This window comes from Lichenostomus cassidix, unplaced genomic scaffold (assembly GCF_008360975.1).
Source record: "Lichenostomus cassidix isolate B80296 unplaced genomic scaffold, HeHo_3.0 HiC_scaffold_796, whole genome shotgun sequence".
NCBI lineage: Eukaryota > Metazoa > Chordata > Aves > Passeriformes > Meliphagidae > Lichenostomus > Lichenostomus cassidix.
Window position 1 is genome coordinate 1 of NW_028147951.1, and position 24,546 is coordinate 24,546.

Consider the following 24,546-nt stretch of genomic DNA (forward strand, 5'->3'; position numbering starts at 1 on the left):
CCTCCTGTCGCCTGCCAGTCGCGGCGACTTTGTGCCTCCTGGCTGCCCCTGGCCACCTGCACTCACTCTCCCCACAGCCAGAGGGGGCCTTTTTTAATGTCCTTTTTTTGCTTTTATGCCTTTTTGTTTTCTGATTTTCTGTACTTTTTAACGTCTTTTTTTTGTTTGTTTTGTTTTGCTTTTCTGTCCTTTTTAAAAATTATTATTATTTTTATTTTCTGCCTTTTTTTTTTTTTTTGCTCTGCCAGCTCTTGCTGGATTCTCCCGCCTGCCCCTTCATCCCCCAAGGACATCCCGCAGCGAGAAGGGAAGGGCTGAGTGTCGCTGGCTGGCAGAGGGAGCAGGTGGCACGTGGGGTGTCCCTGCTGTCACCAAAGCTGTGGCGAGGAGGTGGCAGCTGGACAGGAGCGCTCCGTGCAGGGAGGGAAGGGGATGTTCATCCACTCCATTCCCAATGAACATTCCCACCAGCTCTGGGGACAGGGACACCGATGGGCACAAATGCCACCCCACACGGGCCACTGTGAGGTCACCGCAGGGCAAACGGATCCTCTGATTAGCCAGTCCCACCCCAAATCTTCGCAAGATGTTTGTCATTCCCAAGAGGATGAGGAGCCGGTCTGTCCCCCCCAGAGCAGCACCTCCAGGACACAAAGGCTGCTCAGAGCCACCAGGGCTGCCCCTCCGAGTGGCCCCCGATGGCTGCAGGGGACAGAGCCCCGCGGACCCGGGAAGAAAGGGACGCCTGTGCCGTGGGTGATTTGCATGTGAAAACATGCGCGGGGAGGATGCAAATGCTCTCCATTCCCGTCGGGAATTGTTCAAAGGCGAGCCTTGAGCCTTGTCCTGGAGATGGCTGTGAATCCCTGCCGGGGGTGTGTGCGGCGGGAGGGGACAGGGATGGTCCTGGGCTGGTGACAGCAGGGACGGGAGGGGACAGGGATGGTCCTGGGCTGGTGTCAGCAGGGACGGGAGGGGACAGGGATGGTGTCAGTAGGGCCGGGAGGGGACAGGGATGGTCCTGGGCTGGTGACAGCAGGGACGGGAGGGGACAGGGATGGTGTCAGTAGGGCCGGGAGGGGACAGGGATGGTCCTGGGCTGGTGACAGCAGGGCCGGGAGGGGACAGGGATGGTCCTGGATTGGTGACAGCAGGGACGGGAGGGGACAGGGATGGTGTCAGTAGGGCCGGGAGGGGACAGGGATGGTGTCAGCAGGGCCGGGAGGGGACAGGGATGGTCCTGGGCTGGTGGCAGCAGAGCCGGGAGGGGACAGGGATGGTCCTGGGCTGGTGGCAGCAGAGCCGGGAGGGGACAGGGATGGTCCTGGACTGGTGGCAGCAGGGCCGGGATGGTCCTGGACTGGTGGCAGCAGGGCTAGGAGGGGACAGGGATGGTCCTGGGCTGGTGGCAGCAGGGCCGGGAGGGGACAGGGATGGTCCTGGGCTGGTGACAGCAGGGCCGGGAGGGGACAGGGACGGTCCTGGGCTGGTGACAGCAGGGCAGAGCCCCGGTGAGGGCAGGAATTGGACACGTGTGGCTCGGGAAGGATGGAGGAGCTCGGACTGGAAGGATGGAGGAGCAGGGACCCGTGGGGTGACAATGGCGGGGAGCGACACAGTGCCCTAACTGTGGGGTGACAGTGACAGGGGATGCCTGGCTGAGCCCTGCGCGTTGGGGTTTTGGGACAATGCTGTCCTGACAGCCTCCACCTGAAGGCAGAGCGGAGGGGAGCTCCTGGCAGCCTGGATTTGGCTGTGGGCACCGCGAGTCCCCGCCCGGGGCTGGGGCAGAGCTCTGACCCCATTGTTGGACCTTCACTGGTGGCTCTGACCTCCCTGTGGCTCTCAGTCCTCCTGGTGGCACTTTTCCCATCCCTGCTGGCCCGAGGAAAGCAGAACTCTCCTGGGGTGTCAGCAGCTGGTCCTGCTCCTTTTCCCGGCTGGTTTTGAGGGATCTGCTCCCTTTTCCCGGCTGGTTTTAGGGGACCTGCTCCTTTTTCTAGGCTGGTTTTAGGGGATCTGCTCCGTTTTCCCGACTGGTTTTTAGGGGATCTGCTCCTTTTTTCCGTTTGGGTTTTGGGGGATTTGCTCCTTTCTCCCGGCTGGTTTTAGGGGATTTGCTCCTTTCTCCCGGCTGGTTTTAGGGGATCTGCTCCGTTTTCCCGACTGGTTTTTAGGGGATCTGCTCCTTTTTCCCGGCTAGTTTTGGGGAATCTGCTCCGTTTTCCCAGCTGGTTTTGGGGGATTTGCCCCCGTCCGTGCAGCTCCGTGCCCCTCCCTCCCTCCTCCTCAACCGGCGTCCATCCAAACCCCACCGCGGAGCTCTCCCGTTCTCCCCGGGGGTCTCTCGGGGGCGCCGCCGGGCGAGCCGTGCCGCTCTCCCTCCTCCTCCCGACACCTCGAGCGGCCGGCGGGAGCTCCGCGCCCACCCCTCCCACCCTTCCCGGCCCCTCCCGGGGGGTCAGCGCTGTCCCCGCGTCCCCCCGCGCTGCCCACCCGAGGGCGCGGCTCCTGCGCGACCCCCGCCGCCCCCTGCTCTTTGTGCGCGCCGCGCCCCTGCGCCCCCGCTCCCCTTTGTTGGCCGCCGAGCGCTCGGAGGGGCTCAGTTCGCCTCCCCCTCGCCGGGGTCGAGCCGAGGGGCGGGCGGAGGGAGGGAGGGAGGGACGGGGGGAGGCTCCGGGCCGTGGGGCGGGCGCTCCCGGGCTCGCTCCGCGCCGCCGCTCCGTTGTCTGATGCTGCGCGGCCTCGGGGCGGACGGAGCGCACCGGGATTAAGGATCCACCCTCTCCTCCAGCCAGCCGGGCGGGCAGGGCGGCCGCTGCCATCGCTCCATGCCGGGCTCGGCGCGGAGCTGCCACCGCGCCGGCGAGGAGTGGCATGTCCCAGCGGCGTGAGGCGCCCAGCTGGCCCCCTCCGGGGACGGTGGCCGTGCCCAGGGGGGCGAGCAGGGCCGCTGCCCGCTGGCCGGAGGCTTGGGGAGGTGCTGGAGAGGCGGCGCTGGGCTCGGCTGGGCAGGGACGGCGAGGCGGCGCGGAGCTCGGGCGGAGCGGGGATGGAGCTCTGAGAGCAGCTCTGGAGGCGGAGAGGGAGAGGCTGCCTTCGGCTGGAGCGCGGCGCGACTGAGCTGCACCTGGGGCTGCTCCCGGCATCCTTGGGCTGCTCCCGGCATCCTTGGGCTGCTCCCGGAATTTGGGGATTCTCACGGAATTTTGGGTTGCTCCCGGAATTTTGGGCTTCTCGCGGAATTTTGGGTTGCGTCCCGGAGGAGCCGCTGGACACCGGGGGAAGCTCCGTGTTGCTGGAGCGTGGATCTGAGAGGATATCCCGGAGGATTCGGATATTGCCGAGCCTGAGAGGGTCCTGTGCTGTCGCTGTCGCTGTCCCAGCGCTGCTACCGGGAGCGTGTCGCTGCCGTGACATTCCCATCGCCACCCAGCAGCAGCTCGTCCTTGTCCCGCTGGGCTCAGCCAGGGAATCGGAGCTCTCGGCGCCGGGATTGTGGCTTTTTTTCCCGCGGACAGGCGTGGATTGTCACCTGGGCAGGACCAGGGCACTGCTGAATCCCTCCAGAGCGGACTGGGATCTGTCCCCGAGGCGTGGATTGTCACCTTCTGAGCATAACCAGGGCACCGCTGAGCTCTGTCTCCCGGAGCTGTCCCCGAGGTGTGGATTGTCATCTTCTGGGCGCGACCAGGACACCGCTGAATCCCTCCAGAGCGGGCTGGGATCTGTCCCCGAGGTGTGGATTGTCATCTTCTGGGCGCGACCAGGACACCGCTGAATCCCTCCGGAGCAGACTGGAATCTGTCCCCGAGGCGTGGATTGTCATCTTCTGGGCAGGACCAGGACACTACTGAATCCCTCCAGAGCGGGCTGGGATCTGTCCCCGAGGCGTGGATTGTCATCTTCCGGGCAGGACCAGGACACCGCTGAGTCCCTCCGGAGCTGGCCCGGAGCTGTCCCCGCGGCCACCCCTCTGCCATGCCACCGCGGGGGACAAACTCCTGACGGTGCCCCCAGCCCGCCCCGCGCTGGAGATGGGAACCTCCGGGAAAACTTAAACCACCGGCAGGGGGGAAAGGGATCCATGTGAGCCTCGTGGCGACTGTCGCTGGGCCGGGGCCGGCGGGCGGGCTGTGCCACCGAGCATGACAGCGTGCCAGTACCCGATGGCGCCGGGAGCCCTGGAGCGGGACCGGCTGTACCAGCACAAGGTGTCCCTGGTGGTGCGCTACTTCATGATCCCCTGCAACATCTGCCTCATCCTGCTGGCCACCTCCACGCTGGGCTTCGCCGTGCTGCTCTTCCTCAATAACTGTACGTTGTTCAGCACTGCCGAGGGATCGGGCGAGCCGCCGAGGGATCGGGGAGGGAGGTGCTCGGGGATGCCGGGGATGCCGGCGTGGTTTGGCTGGAGCTCCTGGGGACAATCCTGGGAGGTGCCGGCTCGGATGCTCCCGGAGCTCCTGGGGACAATCCCGGGAGATGCTAGCTCAGCTTCTCCAGAGCTCTTGGGGACAATCTCGGGAGGTGCCAGCTCGGCTGCTCCTGGAGCTCCTGGGGACAATCCCGGGAGGTGCCAGCTCGGCTTGTCCCCGAGCTCCTGGCTCTCCTGGGGACAATCCCGGGAGGTGCCAGCTCGGCTTCTCCTGGAGCTCCTGGGGACAATGCCAGTGCTACCAGCTCGGCTTCTCCCGGAGCTCCTGGCTCTCCTGGGGACAATTCTGGGAGGTGCCAGCTCGGCTTCTCCCGCAGCTCCTGGCTCTCTTGGGGACAATCTTGGGAGGTGCCAGCTCGGCTTCTGCAGAGCTCTTGGGGACAATCCTGGGAGGTGCCAGCTCGGCTTCTCTCGGAGCTCCTGACTGGCCTGGGGACAATGCCAGTGCTGCCATCTCGGATGTCCCCGCAGCTCCTGGGGACAATGCCGGGAGGTGCCAGCTCTCTGCGCAGCCCTGCCCCACTTTTCCCAGGCGCGGGGCAGAGCTGTGGGGTGGCACTGCGTGGGCCAGCTCGGCTCCCACCTCCTGCTGCACCCACCGATCCCATTCCCGGATCCGGGGGGCTCTGGGGTGCTGATCCAGCGGGATGGGGGGATTTGGGCAGGGCTGGTGGGAGGTGAGGGGCGAAATGAGCTCCTGGAATTGCTGCCCAGGCTGAGGAATTCTGCTGCTCCCTCATTGCCAGCAAACTGCTGGAGCTTGGAGCCCCAAAAATGAGTGGGGATGTGTGTTCTGGGCTGCCCCAGGATCTCTGCTCTCAGCAATCGCCAAAATTGGTGATTTGCACAAAAAATTGGGTTTTTCCCCGAGGTCTGGCTATGGTTAATGTGAGCCCTGGTGCAGCTGAGCAGATCCCACCCTTGGGTGGGGAAGCACCCAGGTATTCCCATCCGGCTCTGTTACCTCCTCCTCCTCCAGCTGCTCCCCTTCCCGACTCCTGGAATATTCCACCATCCAGGGATATCCATCCAGGAATATTCCACCATCCAGGGATATCCATCCAGGAATATTCCACCATCCAGGGCTGCCTTTTCCCTCCCTGGCGCTGGGAATGCCAAACATCTGCTCTGGGGAAAACCTACAGAGAGCAGGCAAACCCTCCAGCCCGGCTTTGGGATGTGCTGCTTCCAGGGGGAGGTGGGGTTGGGAAAAACGCTGGAATGGTTGGGAAAAAACGCTGGAATGGTTGGAAAAAAGGGTGGAATGGTTGGGAATCAAACCCACGGATGGCTCTGAAGAGCCTGAAGAGCGATGGAGAGCAGTGAGGTGGGGTTATCTCTGCCCCAGCCTGGCTCTGCTGCTCTGGGCACATCGCAGAGCCCAGCTCGGGGCTGGATTTTGGGTTTTTCCTGCCAGGATGGGAGGGATTTTGGAGGCTGATGGAGCTCGGCTCAGTCAGGGCTCCCCAAACCCGGAGGTGAGGCCTTGCTTTGGGATCTGTGCTCACACCCACGGCAGCTTTCACCTCCTGCTGCCCCTTTCTCCCAATTTTTAGAACATTCCTGTCCTGTTCTCCTCCTGAGCGCACGGCCAGGTGTGGTTTTGGGGTGACAGCAGCAGGATTTGGCCCCACAGCCCCCGGGAAATGGAACAGGACAGGCTGAGGCAAATCCCAGCCCCGGGAGCTGCTGCTCCCACCTCCCACACCAGAGATGCTCCATCGATATCTGAGCTCCAAAACCAGATTTAGCAACCCTGCCTCCTCCTCCTGCCGCTCCCTCCTGGCTCCAGGACCTCCTCAAGGACACTTGGGAGGGGGAAAACCATCCCAAAAGCCGCTGGCAGAGGGCTGGGGGGAGGACAAGGTGGGACTGTGCCTTGTGACATCTTCGTGTTTTTTGTTTCCTTGCAGACAAACCCAACAGCTACTTCACTCAGACGCCGCCGACGCCGCGAGATGGTGAGTGCAGAGCTGCCCCGGGGGCTGTGGGGACAGCTGGAGTGTCCCCTGCCTCCCTCGGGGCTGTGGGGACAGCTGGAGCCTCTCCTGCTTCCCTCGGGGGAAATCTGCTGACCCACCGAGCTGTTTGTGCAGCTCCCCGAGCAGCCCTGGGGGCAGCAGGGAGGGCAGTGATCCCTCTGTGATCCCTCTGTGCTCCCTCTGTGCTCCCCCTGCCTCCAGGGATTTCCTGGCTGGGAGTGGGGAAAGGCTGGAAAGGGTCATTCCCTGGGAGTGGGGAAAGGCTGGAAAGGGTCATTCCCTGGAAATGGGGAAAAGCTGGAAAAACTCATTTTCTGGAAGTGGGGAAAAGCTGGAAAGGGTCATTCCCTGGAAGTAGAGAAGGGCTGGAAATGGTCATTTCCTGGAACTGGGGAAAAGCTGGAAAGGGTCATTCCCTGGAAATGGAGAAAGGCTGGAAATGGTCATTTCCTGGAAATGGGGAAGGGCTGGAAATGGTCATTCCCTGGAAGTGGGAAAAGGCTGGAAATTGTCATTTCCTTGAAGTGGGGAAGGGCTGGAAAAGGTCGTTCCCTGGAAATGGGGAAAAGCTGGAAATGGTCATTCCCTGGAAGTGGGGAAGGCTGGAAAGGGTCATTTCCTGGAAGTGGGAAAGGCTGGAAAGGGTCATTTCCTGGAAATGGAGAAAAGCTAGAAAGGGTCATTCCCTGGAAATGGGGAAAAGCTGGAAATGGGGAAAGGCTGGAAATGGTCATTCCCTGGAAGTAAAGAAGGGCTGGAAATTGTAATTTCCTGGAAGTGGGGAAGGTCTGGAAAGGTTATTCCTTGGAAATGGAGAAAGGCTGGGAATGGTCATTTCCTGGAAGTAAAGAAGGGCTGGAAATTGTAATTTCCTGGAAGTGGGGAAGGTCTGGAAAGGTTATTCCTTGGAAATGGAGAAAGGCTGGAAATGGTCATTCCCTGGAAGTAAAGAAGGGCTGGAAATGGTCATTCCCTGGAAATGGGGAAAGGCTGGGAAGGGTCATTCCCTGGGTCAGGAGGGAGGACAGATGTCCTTCTCACCCTTTTTCTCCAGGGAAAATGAGGAAAGGCTGGAAATGGTTATTCCCTGGAACTGGGGAAAAGCTGGAAATTGCCATTTTTTGGAATTGAGGAAGGTCTGGAAAGGTTCATTCCCTGGAAATGGAGAAAAGCTGGAAATAGTCATTCCCTGGAGGTGGGGAAAAGCTGGAAATAGTCATTCCCTGGAACTGGGGAAAGGCTGGAAATGGTCATTCCCTGGATTCCCTTCCATTTCCCCTCAGCCACCCTTCCCCCTGGATTGCCTCTCCCACCTTCCCTCTGGAATCCCTCAAACCTGCTTTCACAGAGGAGAAACTTTGGGTTTTTTTCCCACCAGGCTCTTATCAGCCAGCAGCTCCAGGAGGCTGCTGCACGCAGGGCAGGCAAGCCCAGGCTGAGATAAAACCATCCCTGGAGCTTTGTTCCCCCCGAAATCCAGGCTCAAAATTCCCTGTTTTCACCGGCAGCCTCTCCCTCCCCACCTCCACGTGCACTGATAAGAACCCAGCAGCCAATTCAGAACTCGGTTTTGCCTTTTTTTTTTAAATCTTTTTTTTTTTTTTCTCCTTTTTTTCACCTCCTCTGCCGGGGGTGGGGAAGGAGGCGGGGGAGCAACGGATGCGAGATGGCAATGTGATTAATCTATAATTGGCCCAGAAGAAGGCATCTCGAGCGAAAAATAAAAACCCACGTAGGTGGAACTCCTTGCTCAGGGCTCCAAAATACTAACAGCCCAGCCCAGCCAGCTGCCAGACTCCCAAAAATCCCTGATCCCCCCACGGGAGATGGAAAATTACCACTTTTGGGGCTCTGCCAAAGCTCAGATTGTGAGTGTGGAGGGGTTTTTTTGGGTTCAGGAGGTGGTTTTGGGGCAAAAAACGCGGGGAGAGGATCCCTGCCAGGGGATGGGGATGGTTTTTGCTGTTCTGTTCGTCGCCAGGATGGGTTTGGGATGTGGTTTGGGCATCCTTGGCTGCCTTGGTTTGCTCATCCTGAGTGGATCCCAACCATTCCCAAAGCCACGGGTGATGCTGGAATTCCAAATCCAGGAGGGGTTTGGAGCATCAGAGCGTGGCAGGAGAGCTTTGTCACACCTCAGGGGACACGGGAAATCACTTCCCTCCCTGCTCAAGGTGAGCTCTCTGTACCTGGCTGCTCACCTGGAGAGCAGCTGCTCACCTGGAATTCCGTGGGGTCTCTCCAGGCAGGTGGGAAACCAGCAGATCCCAACCTCCCAGGTGGGTTTTCCTCCATGAAATCCCAGTTTTTGTCACTCTGAGGAGGTTTTTGGGGTCTCTCTGTGAGAGTTGGGGTGCAGGCAGCAGGTCCAGACCTCCCTCCCAGGTGGATTTTCCTGGCCTTTCCCTCCTTTCTAGAGCAAATCCCAGTTTTTGTCACTTTGAGGTGATTTTTGGGGTCTCTCTGTGTTGGGGTGCAGGCAGGTAAGAGCAGCTCAGAACCTCCCAGGTGGATTTTCCTTCCCTACCTGTGCAAATCCCAATTTTTGTCACTGGGAGGTGATTTTTGGGGTCTCTCTGTGTGTTGGGGTGCAGGCAGCAAATCCCAAATCACTCTGAGGAGGTTTCTGGGGTTTCTCTGTGTGTTGGGGTGCAGCAGCAGGTCCAGACCTCCCTCCCAGGTGGATTTTCCAGCCCTTTCCCTCCCTCTCTCTCCCTGGCTCTGGCTCTGGGAGGAGTTTTGGGCTCTCTGTGTGTTCAGACCTCCCAGGTGGATTTTCCTGGATTTTCCCCAGCAGGGACAGGGCACGGAATGGGTGAAAAAAATCAGGATTTGGGGACTTGGATGGAGCAGAGCTCCAGGAAAACTGCCTGGGGAAAGCTTTGTGCTGCACAATCCCATGGATCTGAGCTTTTCCTGGCACAGCTGGTGATGATTTTGGGTTGTGGTTGATGTCAGAGGTGTTTTCCTGTGGATTTTGGGTGCTGGTCAATGTCAGAGGTGTTTTCCCGTGGATTTTGGGTGGTGTTTGATGTCAGAGGTGTTTTCCCCTGGATTTTGGGAGGTGTTTGATGCCAGAGGTGTTCACCCAGGGACGAGAGATGGATTTTGGATGCTGGTCGATGTCAGAGGTGTTTTCCCCTGGATTTTGAGTGGTGGTTGATGTCAGAGGTGTTCACCCAGGGATGAGAGATGGATTTTGGGTTGTGGTCAATGCTGGAGGTGTTCACCCAGGGATGGGAGATGGATTTTGGGTGCTGGTCAATGCCAGAGGTGTTTTCCCCTGGATTTTGGGTTGTGTTTGATGCCAGAGGTGCTCACCCAGGGATGGGAGATGGATTTTGGGTGCTGGTCAATGCCAGAGGTGTTTTCCCCTGGATTTTGGGTGCTGGGCGATGCTGGGGGTGGATTTTGGGTGGTGTTTGATGTCAGACGTGTTTTCCCCTGGATTTTGGGAGGTGTTTGATGCCAGAGGTGTTTTCCCCTGGATTTTGGGTTGTGTTTGATGCCAGAGGTGCTCACCCCGGGCTGGGTTGGATTCCCAGCTCTCTCCCAGCCCTCGGAGCAGGATTGGGCAGCTCCTGCTCGCTGCTGCTGATGAGATGAATGTTGATGGAGCAGGGCTGGGCTGGGGGACAGGAGCTGCTCTCCATGGCAACGGGCAGCGAGCTCGGCCGGAGTGAACGCCCATCCTGACCCCAAATCCCGCTGGAATATCTGCCCATTCTGACCCCAAATCCCTCTGGAATCACTGCCCATCTCGACCCCAAATCCTGCTGGAATAAATGCCCATCCCGACCCCAAATCCCTCCCATCCCGACCCCAAATCCCTCCCATCCCGACCCCAAATCCCACTGCAATATCTGCCCATCCCGACCCCAAATCCCTCCCATCCCGACCCCAAATCCCACTGGAATGAATGCCCATCCCGACCCCAAATCCCACCGGAATGAACACCCATTCTGACCCCAAATCCCTCTGGAATTAAGTTCCCAGCCGCGTTTTCCCGATCGGAACGCGTTCCCGGGGATCTGGAGCTTTTCCAGGCTGCCAAATGCCCGCTCTGCCTCCAGCAGGCAGGAATTGCCTTCCTGTTTTCCCAACATCCCCCTCATCTCCGAGCGTTCCGGGCTCTCCCAGCCCTCGGCGCGATTCCTGCCGAGGAGGAAGCTCCATCCGGGCTGGGAGGAACCGTGTGGCCACCGGAGCTCCTCTCCTGCCCCATTCCCAGTCTCCAGGAGCTGCTGGGATGCTGGGAATGCCGGACAGACCCGGCAGGGAGCTGCCAGCAATCCCCAAACTGCTCCAGGAACATTTTCCCCTCTTTTCCCACACTGGAAAAGAGCAATTTTGCAGTTCCACTTGTGCTGATCGTTCTTAAGCTCGGGGCTTTGTTTCCTCAAGCTCCTGGAGAGCTCCGAGGCAGTTTGGGGTTAATCCCTCCTGGAGCTGAGCTCCTTCCCGGTGAGCCTGGCGGTTGTTCCCTGCGGGATTTGGGATGGGGATGGAGCTGCTCCCCATGTTCCCTGCTCCTCTCCAGGGGTTCCAGAGGGGTTTGGGATGGGGATGGAGCTGCTCTCCGTGTTCCCTGCTCCTCTCCAGGGGTTCCAGAGGGGTTTGGGATGGGGATGGGTTGAGGAGCTGCTGCAGGAGCTCTGCCCGGAGCAGAGGGACTGACGGAGGGCACAGGGCAAGGATCCTTCTCTCTGTATTTCCACCCCAATTCCTGTATTTCCACCCCAATTCCTGTATTTCCACCCCAATCCCTGTATTTCCACCCCAATCCCTGTATTTCCACCCCAATCCCTGTATTTCCACCCCAATCCCTGTATTTCCACCCCAATCCCTGTATTTCCACCCCAATCCCTGTATTTCCACCCCAATCCCTGTATTTCCACCCCAATTCCTGTGTCCCACAGGCTGCTGGGGCATGCTGTGTGGGTTCAGGGTCACTCAGCGGTCACTCCATGGTCACTGTGTCCCGCAGGCTGCCGCGGCATGCTGTGCGGGTTCGGGGTCACTCAGTGGTCACTCCATGGTCACTCAGCGGTCACTCCATGGTCACTCAGCGGTCAATCCATGGTCACTGTGTCCCACAGGCTGCTGGGGCATGCTGTGTGGGTTTGGGATCCCTCAGTGGTCACTCCATGGTCACTCATTGGTCACTCCATGGTCACTGTGTCCCGCAGGCTGCTGCGGGATGCTGTGCGGGTTTGGGGTCACTCAGTGGTCCCTCAGTGGTCACTCTGCGGTCACTCTGTGGTCACTCTGCGGTCACTCAGCGGTCACTCCATGGTCCCTGTGTCCCGCAGGCTGCCGCAGCATGCTGTGCAGGTTCAGGGTCCCTCAGTGGTCACTCCATGGTCACTCCATGGTCACTGTGTCCCGCAGGCTGCCGCGGCATGCTGTGCGGGTTCAGGGTCCCTCAGTGCTCACTCAGTGGTCACTCAGCAGTCACTGTGTCCCACAGGCTGCCGCGGCATGCTGTGTGGGTTCGGGGTCACTCAGTGCTCACTCAGCAGTCACTTCATGGTCACTGTGTCCCACAGGCTGCCGCGGCATGCTGTGCAGGTTCGGGGTCCCGCAGTGGTCACTCCATGGTCACTGTGTCCCGCAGGCTGCCGCGGCATGCTGCGGTCACTCCATGGTCACTCCATGGTCACTCAGCGGTCACTCCATGGTCACTGTGTCCCGCAGGCTGCCGCGGCATGCTGTGCGGGTTCGGGGTCGCTCAGTGGTCACTCAGCGGTCACTGTGTCCCACAGGCTGCCGCGGCATGCTGTGCGGGTTCGGGGTCCCTCAGTGGTCACTCCATGGTCACTCCATGGTCACTGTGTCCCGCAGGCTGCCGTGGCATGCTGTGGTCACTCCATGGTCACTCCATGGTCACTCCATGGTCACTGTGTCCCGCAGGCTGCCGCGGCATGCTGTGTGGGTTCGGGGTCACTCCATGGTCACTCCATGGTCACTGCATGGTCACTGTGTCCCGCAGGCTGCCGCGGCATGCTGTGCGGGTTCGGGGCCGTGTGCGAGCGCAGCCCCACGGAGCCGGGCCAGGCGTCGTGCGTGTGCAAGAAGGGCTCGTGTCCCCCCGTGGTGGCCCCGGTGTGCGGCTCGGACTACAGCACCTACAGCAACGAGTGCGAGCTCGAGAGAGCCCAGTGCCACCAGCAGAGGAGGATCAAGGTCATCAGCAAGGGACCCTGCGGTGAGTGAGGGACAGTGTCCCCAGGGGGTGAGGGACACTGCGGTGATGTGGATATGGGGATATATTGAGGTTATTCCATGAGAGGAACAGGAGGGTGACCTGTGCTGTGTCCCCTCCCCTGTCCCTCAGGCTCCAAGGATCCACTGGAGCTGGTGGAAAATGATTTATAGCTGAAAACAATCCATTGCTGCTGGTTTGGGGCATTTGGAGGGTTGGGACTGGGAGATATCGGGATATATCGGGGTTATTCCATGAGGGGACAGGAACACAACCTGTGCCATGCTCTCACCTGAGCTGTGTCCCCTCCCCTGTCCCTCAGGATTCCTTCGTTTCCATGTTCCAAGGATCCACTGGAGCTGGTGGAAAATGGTCCATAGCTGCTGGTTTGGGGCATTTGGAGGGATGGATATTGGGATATATTAGGGTTATTCTGTAAGGGGAATGGGAATGTGGCCTCTGCTGTGTCCCCTCCCCTCAGGATTCCTTCATTTCCATGCTCCAAGCATCCACTGGAGCTGGTGGGAAATGATCCATAGCTGAAAATGACCCATTGCTGCTGTTTTGGGGCATTTGGAGGGATGGAACTAGGAGATATCGGGATATATTAGGGTTATTCCATGATAACACAACCTGTGCCATGCTCTCACCCATGCCACACTGTCCCCCCGCTGTCCCCAGGCTCCAAGGACCCCTGCGCAGAGGTGACCTGCAGCTTCGGCAGCACCTGCGTCCCCTCCCCGGACGGCCAGGCGGCCAAGTGCGTGTGTCCCTCGTCGTGCAGCGGTGTCCCCGAGAGCCCCGTGTGCGGCAGCGACGGCCGCGACTACCGCAGCCACTGCCACCTCAACAAGCACGCCTGCGACAAGCAGGAGAACGTCTTCAAGAAGTTTGATGGTCCCTGCGGTGAGGCTCCTGGGGTTTGGGGGGTCTCGGGGGTGGAAATGGGTCCAGCTGGGGTGGAACTTTGATGGAAAGTTGTGCAGGAAGTTAATAATTGGATTATTATTATATTGGATTATTGTCGCTGTTGAGCCGCTAGCAGAGAAAAAGATCCGGATTCTCAGCATGGCATAGAAAAAAGAGCTTTTATTATTTGATTCCAATTTATATAGATTTTTCAGAGGTCGCTCAGATTGGTCAGTCAGAAACCTCCCCCCAGGCCTGACTGGCCAGGCCTGAACTGTCCAAATCTCCGAGACACTGTTTTTAATAACATCCAAACTTTATCTTTGTTTATAAAACACAAGAAAAATTCTCATGGGAAAGACCTGTGCTAGCCACAAGGCTCCTGGGGTTTGGGGTGTCTCAGGGGTGGAGGGTTGGAAATGGGTCCAGCTGGGGTGGAACTTTGATAGAAAGTTGTGCGGGAAGTTAATAATTGGATTATTATTATATTGGATTATTATTACGTTATTATTATATTGGATTATTATAATATGTGGATGATAACACACAGAACTACAGCAAGTTACACATGCATGAAGAGGAAAAAAAAAACCCCTAAAATTATTAAGGCATCAGGATGATTCTCCACTCGGTTTTCCTTCCCAGATCCTTGCAAGAGCATCCTGAACGACCTGAACCGGGTGTGCCGGGTGAACCCGCGCTCACAGCGGGCAGAGCTGCTGCCCCGGCCCGAGAGCTGTCCCCCGAGGAGGGACCCCGTGTGCGGTGACGACGGTGTCACCTACGACAACGAGTGTGTCATGGCGCGCTCGGGGGCCATCCGGGGGCTGGACATCCAGAAGGTGCGCTCGGGGCAGTGCCAGCCGCAGGGTGAGTCCCTCACTGTCCTGCTCTCTGTCCCCGGGAGAGCTCTGGGTGGTGGTGATGCCTTGAGGGGTTTGATTAAAATGGAATTAGGCAAGGTAAAGGGAATAAAAATCATTTATATTTGTTGAAGGTCTTCAGGTGTGTTTAGGGCAATTACAGCCCAGCCAGGGCTACACCCTAAATGGACAGCAGGTCATGGGGTTTTCATACTTTATAAGGTTTTTATAAGGTCACAGGTTTTTCATACATTATAAGTCCTTTATAAGATCACGAGTTTTTCATACTTTATAAGTTCTGTCCATTTGCATATCAAGGTTAATCCTCCAATTACACCTTCAGCTAATGAAGTCAATTACCCCAAGTTTTCTCCCCCAATTAATTCACTGGTGTTTACATATCTCAGGGTCTGACACAGTGAGGTGTCCTTGAGTTTTGGGCTTGGAGAGGAATTGTTTTGTCTAAAAACGAGAGAAATTAGCTTAACACCTATATGGAGCCCAGAGTTACACAGTAGGGAATTACAGGATTGCAGATCCACGAAAAACACGAAGCTAAATCCCAAATCATCACCCCCCAGACAAGTGCAAGGACGAGTGCAAGTTCAACGCGGTGTGTCTGAACCGGCGCGGGGCTGCACGCTGCTCCTGCGACCGCCTGAGCTGCGACGGAGCCTTCCGGCCCCTGTGCGGCCGCGACAGCCGGACCTACGGCAACGACTGCGAGCGCCGCCGCGCCGAGTGCCGCCAGCAGGCTGCCATCCCCGTCAGGCACAGCGGGCCCTGCGGTGAGCGCCGGCACCGCGGGGCTGGGGCACTTCCTGGGGGGAGGATGTCCCCAGATTGTCCTGCAGGGATGGTGTACCATGGGGGTGATGTCCCCAAATTGTTCCATCGGGATGCTGTCCCACAGGGATACTGGTCCCCAAATTGTCCTGCAGGGATGGTGTACCATAGGGGTGATGTCCCCAAATTGTCCTGCAGGGGTGGTGTACCGTGGGGGTGATGTCCCCAAATTGTCCTGCAGGGATGATGTACCATGGGGGTGATGTCCCCAAACTGTCCTGCAGAGATGAGGTACCATGGGGGTGATGTCCCGAAATTGTCCTGCAGAGATACTGTCTCATGAGGGTGCTGGTCCCCCTTCCCATGGGGATGGTGGTCCCCAAATCGTCCTGCAGGGATGATGTCCCAGGGGGGTGATGTCCCCAAATTGTTCCACTGGGATGCTGTCCCACAGGGATACTGGTCCCCAAATTGTCCTGCAGGGATGATGTACCATGGGGATGATGTCCCCAAATCGTCCTGCAGAGATACTGTCTCAGGAGGGTGCTGGTTCCCCTTCCCATGGGGATGGTGGTCCCCAAATTGTCCTATAGAGATGATGTCCCATGGGGGTGATGTCCCAAAATTGTCCTACAGAGATTCTGTCCCGTGGGGGTGCTGTCCCCAAATTGTTCCACAGGGATGCTGCTCTCCCCTGTCCTGAAGGGATACTGTCCCATGGGGGTGCTGGTCCCCCTCTCCATGAGGATACTGGTCCCCAAATTGTCCCAGAGGGATACTGTCCCTTGGGAATGCTGGTCCTCTCCTGTCCCATGGAGATGGATGATGCTGGACCCCAAATTGTACCACAGGGATGCTGATCCCCCTTGTCCCGCAGGGATTTTGGTGTCTCCTTCCCATGGGGATGCTGGTCTCCTCCTGTCCCTCAAAGATGCTGGTCCCTCCTGTCCCTCAGGAATGCTGGTCCTCTCCTGTCCCTCAGGGATGTTCTCCCCTCCTGTCCCTCAGGACTGCTGGTTTCCCCCACCCCCTGGCACTTCCCAGCCCCTCCAGGCCGGGTGGGATGTGGAAACCTTCAAGTGGCTACCTGCTGAGCCCACCCCAGGCTCAGTCTCGTGTCCAGCAGCCTGGAATGTCCCTCGTTCCGTGTTTTTGTCCTTGCAGCAGCCCTGGTGTGTGCAGTCTCCCTGTCTGTGCTCCTGTCTCTGTCTGATGTGTGACCCAGGGGACAATCGGTGCTGTTTGAATGTCTGTGATGTCCAGCTGGTTTCTGTGATGTCCAGCTGGTTTCTGTGATGTCCAGCTGGTTTCTGTGATGTCCAGCTGGTTTCTCTCCCTCCCCACCACATCCCCTGCAGCCCATGCCATCCATTCCAGGGTAGTGCCAGTCTCCAGCTCCATCCATGCTCTCCCTCCATGCCTGCCTGCTCCTCTCAGCTCCAGGTGTTCTCCACCATGAATTCTCCCCGCTGTGCTCTCTCTGGAGCTCTCACCGTGTCTTTGTCTCGTCTCTAGGAGAAGCTTCCCCATGGACCTTTCCTAGGAGGATGGGATGGGATGGGGCTTTGGATCCTTAGGATGCTGGGAATGTCCAGGTCTAAGATTCTCACCCGGGAAGTGAAGGAGGTTAAAGCAGCCACGGGATTGATTTGGATGAGTTACGAGTCGTTCAGTTTGGTTTTTCACAGATTTTTTGAGCTGGTGTTTGATCAGGTATCAGCTGGATTAAACCTCCTGAAGGGTTTGGGAATGGCATCCCACGCTGGGGATGTGTTTTGTTGGCTCTGTGCTGCTGGAGGCTTCCGAGGCTGCCAGGCCCAGCTGCTGGAAAAGCGTTTGTCAGCCTCCCAAAATCCCACTCGGAATAACCGCAGCTGTTATTTTTAATCATCCCTTTCGCCGTATTTCTGGTGGGCGAAGGGTTGGGAGTCAATTCCCCACATTTTCCCTGTGGGAAGGGCTGTGATCCCAGGGGGTGATTTACTGCAGCCTCTTCCAACCCTTCCCTGTGCCTCCTTTAGAGGCTAAAACTTCCCGAATTCCCGGGATGAGCAGGGAATTCCTGCTGCTCCCAACCCTGCTGTCGTTTCCACCGTGTTGTGTGGAAAAAGGCCAGGAGGAGCAGCAGGATCTGGTCCTGGTGCACCTGCTCTTCCCCTCTCCATCTCCCCTCCTTTATTTCAGCTCCCTCCCAGCTCCCCTCCCTCCAGGCGAGCACACATCTGCTGCCAGGAGCTGCATCCTCGCGGGATGGGAGCTAAAAAAGGGTGGGATGGATCCACACCGGGGCTCTGCCTGCCAAAATCTGGGATTTCAGAGTCCCCGTGACAGCTCCAGGCTGTACCCAACCCCCGGGAGGTGTGAGCAGCATTTTTTATCCCCACCAGCTCAGGAAAGGAAAAGGAAGAGCTCTGAGCATCCATGGATGGATGGAAATGTGGGAGAGGCATGGAGCTGGGAAGGGGCTGGCAGCGTTTGAATCCCTCCCAAGCACCTGTCCAACAAACCCTGAGCTCTGCTGCCTTTTCCAGCGAGGCAAAGCCCAACAAAACCTTATTTTGAATCCTTCCCAGCTTTGGTGCTGCAGCTGGGGGAGAAGGGATGGGATGAGGCTGATGTGGACAAGAGGGAAGGAAAGAAGGAAGGAAGGTGTCTGTAGTTGCATCTGTCTTTTCCTCGCTGCCTCTCTCTGCTCTGCTCTCCTCTCTTCCTCCCTTTTTCTCTCTCTCTCTTTCCTCTTCCGTCTGTGTCTTGTGTTTTACAGTGTTGCCTGTGTGGAGGAAGGAATTCTGTCCTGGCACCACCCTCGTGCTCCCTGCCCGGACACCTCTGCTGGCAGCTCGGCTCTGCCCCTTCTCCATGGCCAGGGACACTCCTGGCTCCTCTCACTGCTCCCACCTCTCTCTAGCTGGGCCTCAGAGCCCCTCGGGATGGAGAGCTTGCCCTGGGGTTTGTCCCACCCCGAGCCCCAAACTCTTCCTGCTGGAGTGGAAATTTCTGGGCTCCTGTGCGGTGCTCGCTGTGCCTTGACCCCTCGAGGCTGAGGTGGGTGCTGGGAGCCCCCAACTCCTTAGCGAGCCTCACTCCGGACTGCTCCTGGTGGATTTTCCCTCTCCTCCTGCTCCTGACTAACCCTCCTCGCTTCCCTGCCTCCTCCTCCCCGCAGTTCCTGCCTGCCCCGGGGCTGTGGTGCTGCTTTTCCCGGCTCTGTGTCCTGCTTGTCCCTGCCAGGCTCAGCTCTGCAGGGATCCCAGCTCCCTCTCCAGCCTCTGGGCTCACAGGGGGCTCTTTGCTGGGGATATTTCCCTGTGGAGCAGTGCTGGAGCCTGCTGGGGTCTCAGGTGTGGATTGATGGGTTCCAAAAATGCTTCATCTCCAGCTGGGCTGGCAGGAGAGCTCGGTATTCCGTGGATATTCCCAAAATCTGGGATTCCCAGATCCCTGGGGTTTGCCCAGAGTCATGGAATGGTTTGGGTCAGAAGGGATCTTAAATCATCCAGTTCCACCATCCCAGCTTGCTCCAAGCCTGGTCTGGAGCACTTCCAAGTGTGGATCACAGCCTGGAATCACCCAGGGTTGCTTCCCCCGTGCCTCAGTTTCCCTGCCTCCCTCCAGGATGGAGCAGGGCCAGGAATCAAAGCAGGCCTTGATTAAAGCCCAGCCCAGCAGCTCCTCCACCCTCCAAAATCAGTGCCAACTCCCCAGAGATGCCTGCAGGTGTGTGTGAGATATTCCAGGCTGGGATTTGGGAATTTCGTGGGTTACATTCCCACAGTTTCCCGCTGGAGAAGGATTGGGAATGTCAGTGTTCTCCATCAGGGCTGCCCTTCCCTGTGCTTCCCGGGGCAGGAAAGTCAGCCTGGAGCTCAAACCAGGGAATATCTTTGCTTCATGCCCAGGAAAGTGGTGTCCATCAGGGGATTTCTCCATGGAAATGGTGTCTGTGTTTGGGGATGTGGTTATAGGACAGATAAGGAAGACAGAATCAAATGAGAGCAGCAGCCCAGGGAGCAATTCTGGGGAATTTGGGGACACAGCTGGAGAGGGGCTGGAGCTGTGTCAGTGTGTCACTGTCCCCTTCCTTCTCCTGTTCCTTTGCACACCCTCAGCTCTCAGCTGGGACTTGGTAGGTGCTTCCCAGAGAGGCAGATCCTGATCCAGGCACGCCTGGGTCCTTCCTGGCTGGCACAGGGCAGCTGCTCTGCAGAGCTGCCACCCCGTGGTGCCACCAGGGGAGTGACCAGGCCACTCTGGCCACTCCAGAGGGACCTTTCCCTGCTCTCTGCTCTGTGCCTGCCTCGCTGCTGGGGCTGTGCTGTGTCTGCTGCTCTCCATCTCCCCTGGGCTGCGTTGTGTGTCCCCTCCTGTGTCCTCGTCCTGTGTCCTTGTCACTGGAATCCGTGGTGTCCTGTCCCTGCCCCAGCCCCTCGGGGTCCTCGGGGTCACTGGGCAGTGCTGGCTCTGTCCCCAGCAGCACGGCCACTCCTTCCTGGGTGCTGGGGGGAATCCTGGAGGGACATTGGGAGCTGGGAGGAACCCAGGGCTGTCCCTGCCAGTGGGACACAGCCTTTGCTCTCTGCTGGCACTTTGTCACCCTGAGCAACCCCACTGCTCAGCTGGGATTGTGGATCCAGAGGGAATGTCCTGAGGGTTGGGCTGAGGGAAGGCCACAGGATGTCCCCAAGGCCACGGGGTGTTCCCAAGGCCACGGGATGTCCCCAAGGCCTCAGGGCAGCTCCCTGGGAAGAGGAGGGGAAGGTGGATGAGCAGAGTGGTGGAGCCAAGCGTGTCCTCCCCAGCCAGGTCCTCCTGGGAATGCCACAGGGGGTGTTAGGATGAGTTTTTTCGGGAGCAGTGTGATCCTGAGGGTGTGGATCACAGGGGAGGTCACTCTTTTTGCGCAAGGCTCCAAAATGACCCCATTTCTGGGCAGCCCTTTGGCACAGAACAGAGCTGGGCTGGAGGGGCTGAGGCAGGAATCCTGCTCCTGAGAGAAGCTGCCATGCCTGCTGCCCATCCCTAACCTCTGCCCCGCATGGGGACCGTGCTGAGCGGGCATGGCGGGTGGCATGGAGGGGCTCTGCGCACTGCCCACGGCCGGGGTGGACAGCTGACCCCTGCCTGGGGACACCGGCACGTCCCGCTCCGCCAGCCACCCACCAGCCACGCTGAGCCACCTCCTGTCCCTCCGCAGACCTGGGCACACCCAGCCCCTGCCTGAGCGTGGAGTGTGCCTTCGGCGCCGCGTGCGTGGTGAAGAACCAGGAGGCCGTGTGCGAGTGCCAGCAGCAGTGCCAGGGCCGCTACGACCCCGTGTGCGGCACCGACCAGCGCACCTACGGCAACCCCTGCGAGCTGGACGCCATGGCCTGCGTGCTGCAGAGGGACATCAGGGTCAAGCACAAGGGGCCCTGCGGTGAGAGATGGGGTATTTGTTGGGTTGTTGTTGTTGGGTTATTGTTCATGGCCTGCGTGCTGCAGAGGGACATCTGCGTCAGGCACAAGGGGCCCTGTGGTATGATTTGGGGTTTTTGTTGGGTTGTTGTTGTTGTTCATGGCCTGTGTCCTCAAAAGGGACATCAGGGTCAAGTGCAAGGGGGCCTGTGGTGAGATTTGGGGTTTTTGTTGGGTTGTTGTTCATGGCCTGCATGCTGCAGAGGGACATCAGAGTCAAGCACAAGGGGCCCTGCGGTGAGATTTTGGTTTTGTCGTTGTTTTGTTGTTGTTGTTGGGTTGTTGTTCATGGCCTGTGTGCTGCAGAGGGACATCAGGGTCAAGCAGAAGGGGCCCTGTGGTGAGATTTGGGGTTTTTGTTTTGTTGTTGTTCATGGCCTGTGTGCTACAGAGGAACATCCGTGTCAGGCACAAGGGGCCCTGTGGTGAGAGATGGACTGGGGGTTGTTGTTGTTGTTGTTGTTTTGTTGTTGTTGGGTTGTTGTTAATGGCCTGTGTTCTGCAGAGGGACATCTGTGTCAAGCACAAGGGGCCCTGCGGTGAGAGATGGGCTGGGGGTTGTTTTGTTGTTGTTTTGTTGTTTTTATTTTGTTGTTCATGGCCTGTGTGCTCCAGAGGGACATCTGTGTCAAGCACAAGGGGCCCTGCGGTGAGAAATGGGGTTTGTTATTGTTTTATTGTTGGTGTTTTGTTGTTGTTCATGGCCTGTCTCCTCAAAAGGGACATCCGCATCAAGCACAAGGGGCCCTGTGGTGAGATTTGGGTTTTGTTGTTGTTTTCTTGTTGTTGTGCTGTTGTTCATGGCCTGCATGCTCCAGAGGGCCATCAAGCACAAGAGGCCTTGTGGTGAAATTTGGATTTTGTTATTGTTTTGTTGTTGTTCATGGCCTGTGTCCCCAAAAGGAGCATCAGGGTCGAGCACAAGGGGCCCTGTGGTAAGATCTGGAGTTTTTGCTGGGTTGTTGTTCATGGCCTGTGTTTTCCAGAGGGACATCAGAGTGAAACACAAGGGATCTTGTGGTGAGATTTGGGTTTTGTTGTTGTTTTCCTGTTGTTGTTTGGTTGTTCATGGCCTGTGTCCTCAAAAGGGACATCAAGGGTGAAGCACAAGCAGCCCTGTGGTGAGATTCAGGGTTTGTTGTTGTTTTGTTGTTGTTACTGTGTTGTTCATGGCCTGTATGCTTAAAAGGGACATCAGGGTCAAGCACAAGGGGCCCTGTGGTGATATGTGGGTTTTGTTATTGTTTTGTTGTTGTTCATGGCCTGTGTGCTCAAAAGGGACGTCAGGGTCAAGCACAAGGGGCCCTGTGGTAAAATTTGGGCTGGGGAGTTGTTTTCTTGTTATTGTTTTTTCTTGTTGGCCTCTGTCCTCCAGAGGGACATCAGGGTGAAGCTCAAGGGACCCTGTGGTGACATTAGGGCTGGGGGGGTGTTTTCTTCTTGTTATTTTGTCATTTTTGGCCTGTGTGCTCCAGAGGGACAGCAAGGCCAAGCTCTGTGCTCAGAGAGGGGCTGGGGATGGTTGTTGTTTGGTTGTTTTGTCCTTCTGTCATTGTTTCTCGTCCCCTTGCCCCAGCCCAGGCTGGCACACAGCAGCAGATGGTCACTCCAGCCCAGCTGTGGCACTGCCCGTGGGGACAGAGGGCTTTGGGGTTGTGTTTCACCTCAGGAGGGTGCTGGCAGAGGATCCAGGATCCACCCTGAGGGGTGTGAGGTGGTGGGGAAGCTCGGGGGGAGGCAGGTGGCAGTTGTCCCCTCATGTCCCTGTCCCCCTGCCCAGCAAACCTTCCCACGCTGCTCTGGAGATCAGCAGGATCCATCCCCATCCCTGAGCAGAACCCAAATGGCAAACAAAAATTGCAAAATTCTCTGAGCAGAAGCTCAGACACAGCACAGCACAGAACCACAGGATGTCCTGAGCTGGGAGGGACACTGAATCCACCCCAAATCCACCCCAAATCCCCCCCAAATCCACCTCAAATCGCCCCCAAATCCACCCCAAATCCCCTCCAAATCCCACCCTGCGCCTGGCAGTGCTGCCCAAACACCCCTGGGTGTGCCCATTCCCTGCTCCAGCCACTTCCATCTGCTCCCAGTGCCACTCAGGGAGCCTTTGCAGGCTGAACTGCCTCCTCCCAGGACCAAATCTTCGCCATGTTCAGGTGGGGCTGAGCTAATTGCAGGTTTATGAAACACAGATTTTCTGCCCCAAACCTTCAGGCTGGGAATCAGGAACTGCCTGCCCTGAGCTGCAGATCCTGTGCATGGCTCAGGATTTGTGCCATGGATAAAAACCTCCAGGATATAAAAATCTCCAGGAAAAAAAACCTTCAGGATAAAAAAAAATCCAGGATAAAAAAAATCTCCAGGATAAAAATCTCCAGGATAAAAATCTCCAGGATAAAAACCTCCAGGATAAAAAAAATCTCCAGGATAAAAAATCTCCAGGATAAAAAAATCTCCAGGATAAAAAATCTCCAGGATAAAATCCTCCAGGATAAAAATCTCCAGGATAAAATCCTCCAGGATAAAAACCTCCAGACCAGCAGCACAAGCCGAGCAGGGGGTCGTTGCCTCTCCTCCCCCATGCCAAGGCAGCAGCTGCTGTGTGAAAGACAAGAGCAGGAAAAGCACCTTGGAGCCAAATTCCTGGTGCGATGAGTGGCAGGGAGGAAGGGGAGGTGTTTGAAGGAGAGGATGAATCAGTGAATACCCAGGAGGAAGGATGTGCTGCCTGCAGCCTGGTGTCTCCTGCGCGGCTAGAGAGGGATTTTTTACGAGATAAAAGGGTTTTTTGTGTCCCTAGCCTGGCTGGGAGAGCGTCAGGTGTGATGTTACACCTGCATCCAGCACAATAAACACGCCGAAGGTGGTGTTCCCTTTCCCACCAGGTTTTCCTGGGGGAATCTGCTGCCTCTCTCCCCCTGGAGCCTCTGGCTGATTTATTGCTCACCATAATTATGCTCTCTCCCACCTCTTTAGCTCCAACAGCCGCAGTGACAGCGACATTTCAGGTCTCTCCTGGTGGCTTTGAGGAGGAGATTTTTGCCTTTCTTCCTCCCAGCCTCTCCTGCCTCCCTTCCTCACTGCTGCTCCCGCAGGGGCTCAGCTGGGGGAGAAGATGTAGTGAGGTTTTATTTCTGCAGCAGGAGGGTTTAGAGCTGCATTAGGAGCTTTGGGTGGGATTTTAGGGAAGGAATTCTTCCCTGGGAGGGTGGGGAGGTTGCCCAGAGAATCTGTGGCTGGAATTATCCAGGTGGTGGATGGTTCTTGGAGCAGAAGGTGTCTCTCAAAGATGATCTTCAAGGCACTGACTGACTCTCTCAATGCCTTCCCCGCCGTTTTAATCCCGATTTTATCCTCGCCCTGCCCAGACCGCTGCGGCAAATGCCAGTTCGGGGCCATCTGCGAGGCGGAGACGGGGCGCTGCGTGTGTCCCACCGAGTGTGTCCCCTCGGCGCAGCCCGTGTGTGGCACCGACGGCAACACCTACGGCAGCGAGTGCGAGCTGCACGTCCGCGCCTGCACCCAGCAGAAGGACATCCAGGTGGCCGCCCAAGGGGACTGCAGTGAGTGTGACAGCGTCCCCTTTGTCCCTCGTGTGGCTCCCGCTGCTGGCGGTGCGGGGAGAGGATGCTCTGATCATCCCGAGTGTTTTTATTCCGTGGATTTGGTCACTGTCACGCCTTTCCCTGAGGTTTTTCCCTTGTCTGGGTGAACTTCTTCCCTTTTGGTTTGGAATAATTTGGTTGGAATGATTTTTGGTTTGGAATAATTTTTGGTTTGGAATGATTTTTGGTTTGGAATAATTTTCAGGCTCTCCAGCAGGTTTTTTAGCCCCAGCTGGTTTGGTTTCCCCCTCTGTGCCCCCTGTGTTATTTGTCTGAGCCAAGCAAAGAAATTGGATTA

General features: G+C 57.6%; 1 protein-coding gene across 3 annotated transcripts in view; it reads left to right on the forward strand.

The window, feature by feature from the left end:
• The first annotated feature begins 2,887 nt into the window (after positions 1–2,887).
• LOC146420516 (agrin-like) overlaps positions 2,888–24,546 on the forward strand; it is a 65,529-nt gene continuing 43,870 nt past the window's right edge. The window contains exons 1-9 of one of the 3 annotated variants that reach the window (XM_085048183.1): positions 2,888–3,663; positions 3,892–4,317; positions 6,352–6,399; positions 12,413–12,628; positions 13,307–13,531; positions 14,180–14,404; positions 14,979–15,185; positions 20,378–20,599; positions 24,012–24,206. In XM_085048183.1, the coding sequence (XP_084904309.1) occupies positions 4,149–4,317; positions 6,352–6,399; positions 12,413–12,628; positions 13,307–13,531; positions 14,180–14,404; positions 14,979–15,185; positions 20,378–20,599; positions 24,012–24,206 (1,507 nt within the window). In that variant the 5' untranslated portion in view covers positions 2,888–3,663; positions 3,892–4,148. Of the gene's footprint in view, positions 3,664–3,744; positions 4,318–6,351; positions 6,400–12,412; positions 12,629–13,306; positions 13,532–14,179; positions 14,405–14,978; positions 15,186–20,377; positions 20,600–24,011; positions 24,207–24,546 lie in introns of those variants that run through there. The other 2 variants (XM_085048185.1, XM_085048184.1) reach the window with 2 other exon arrangements.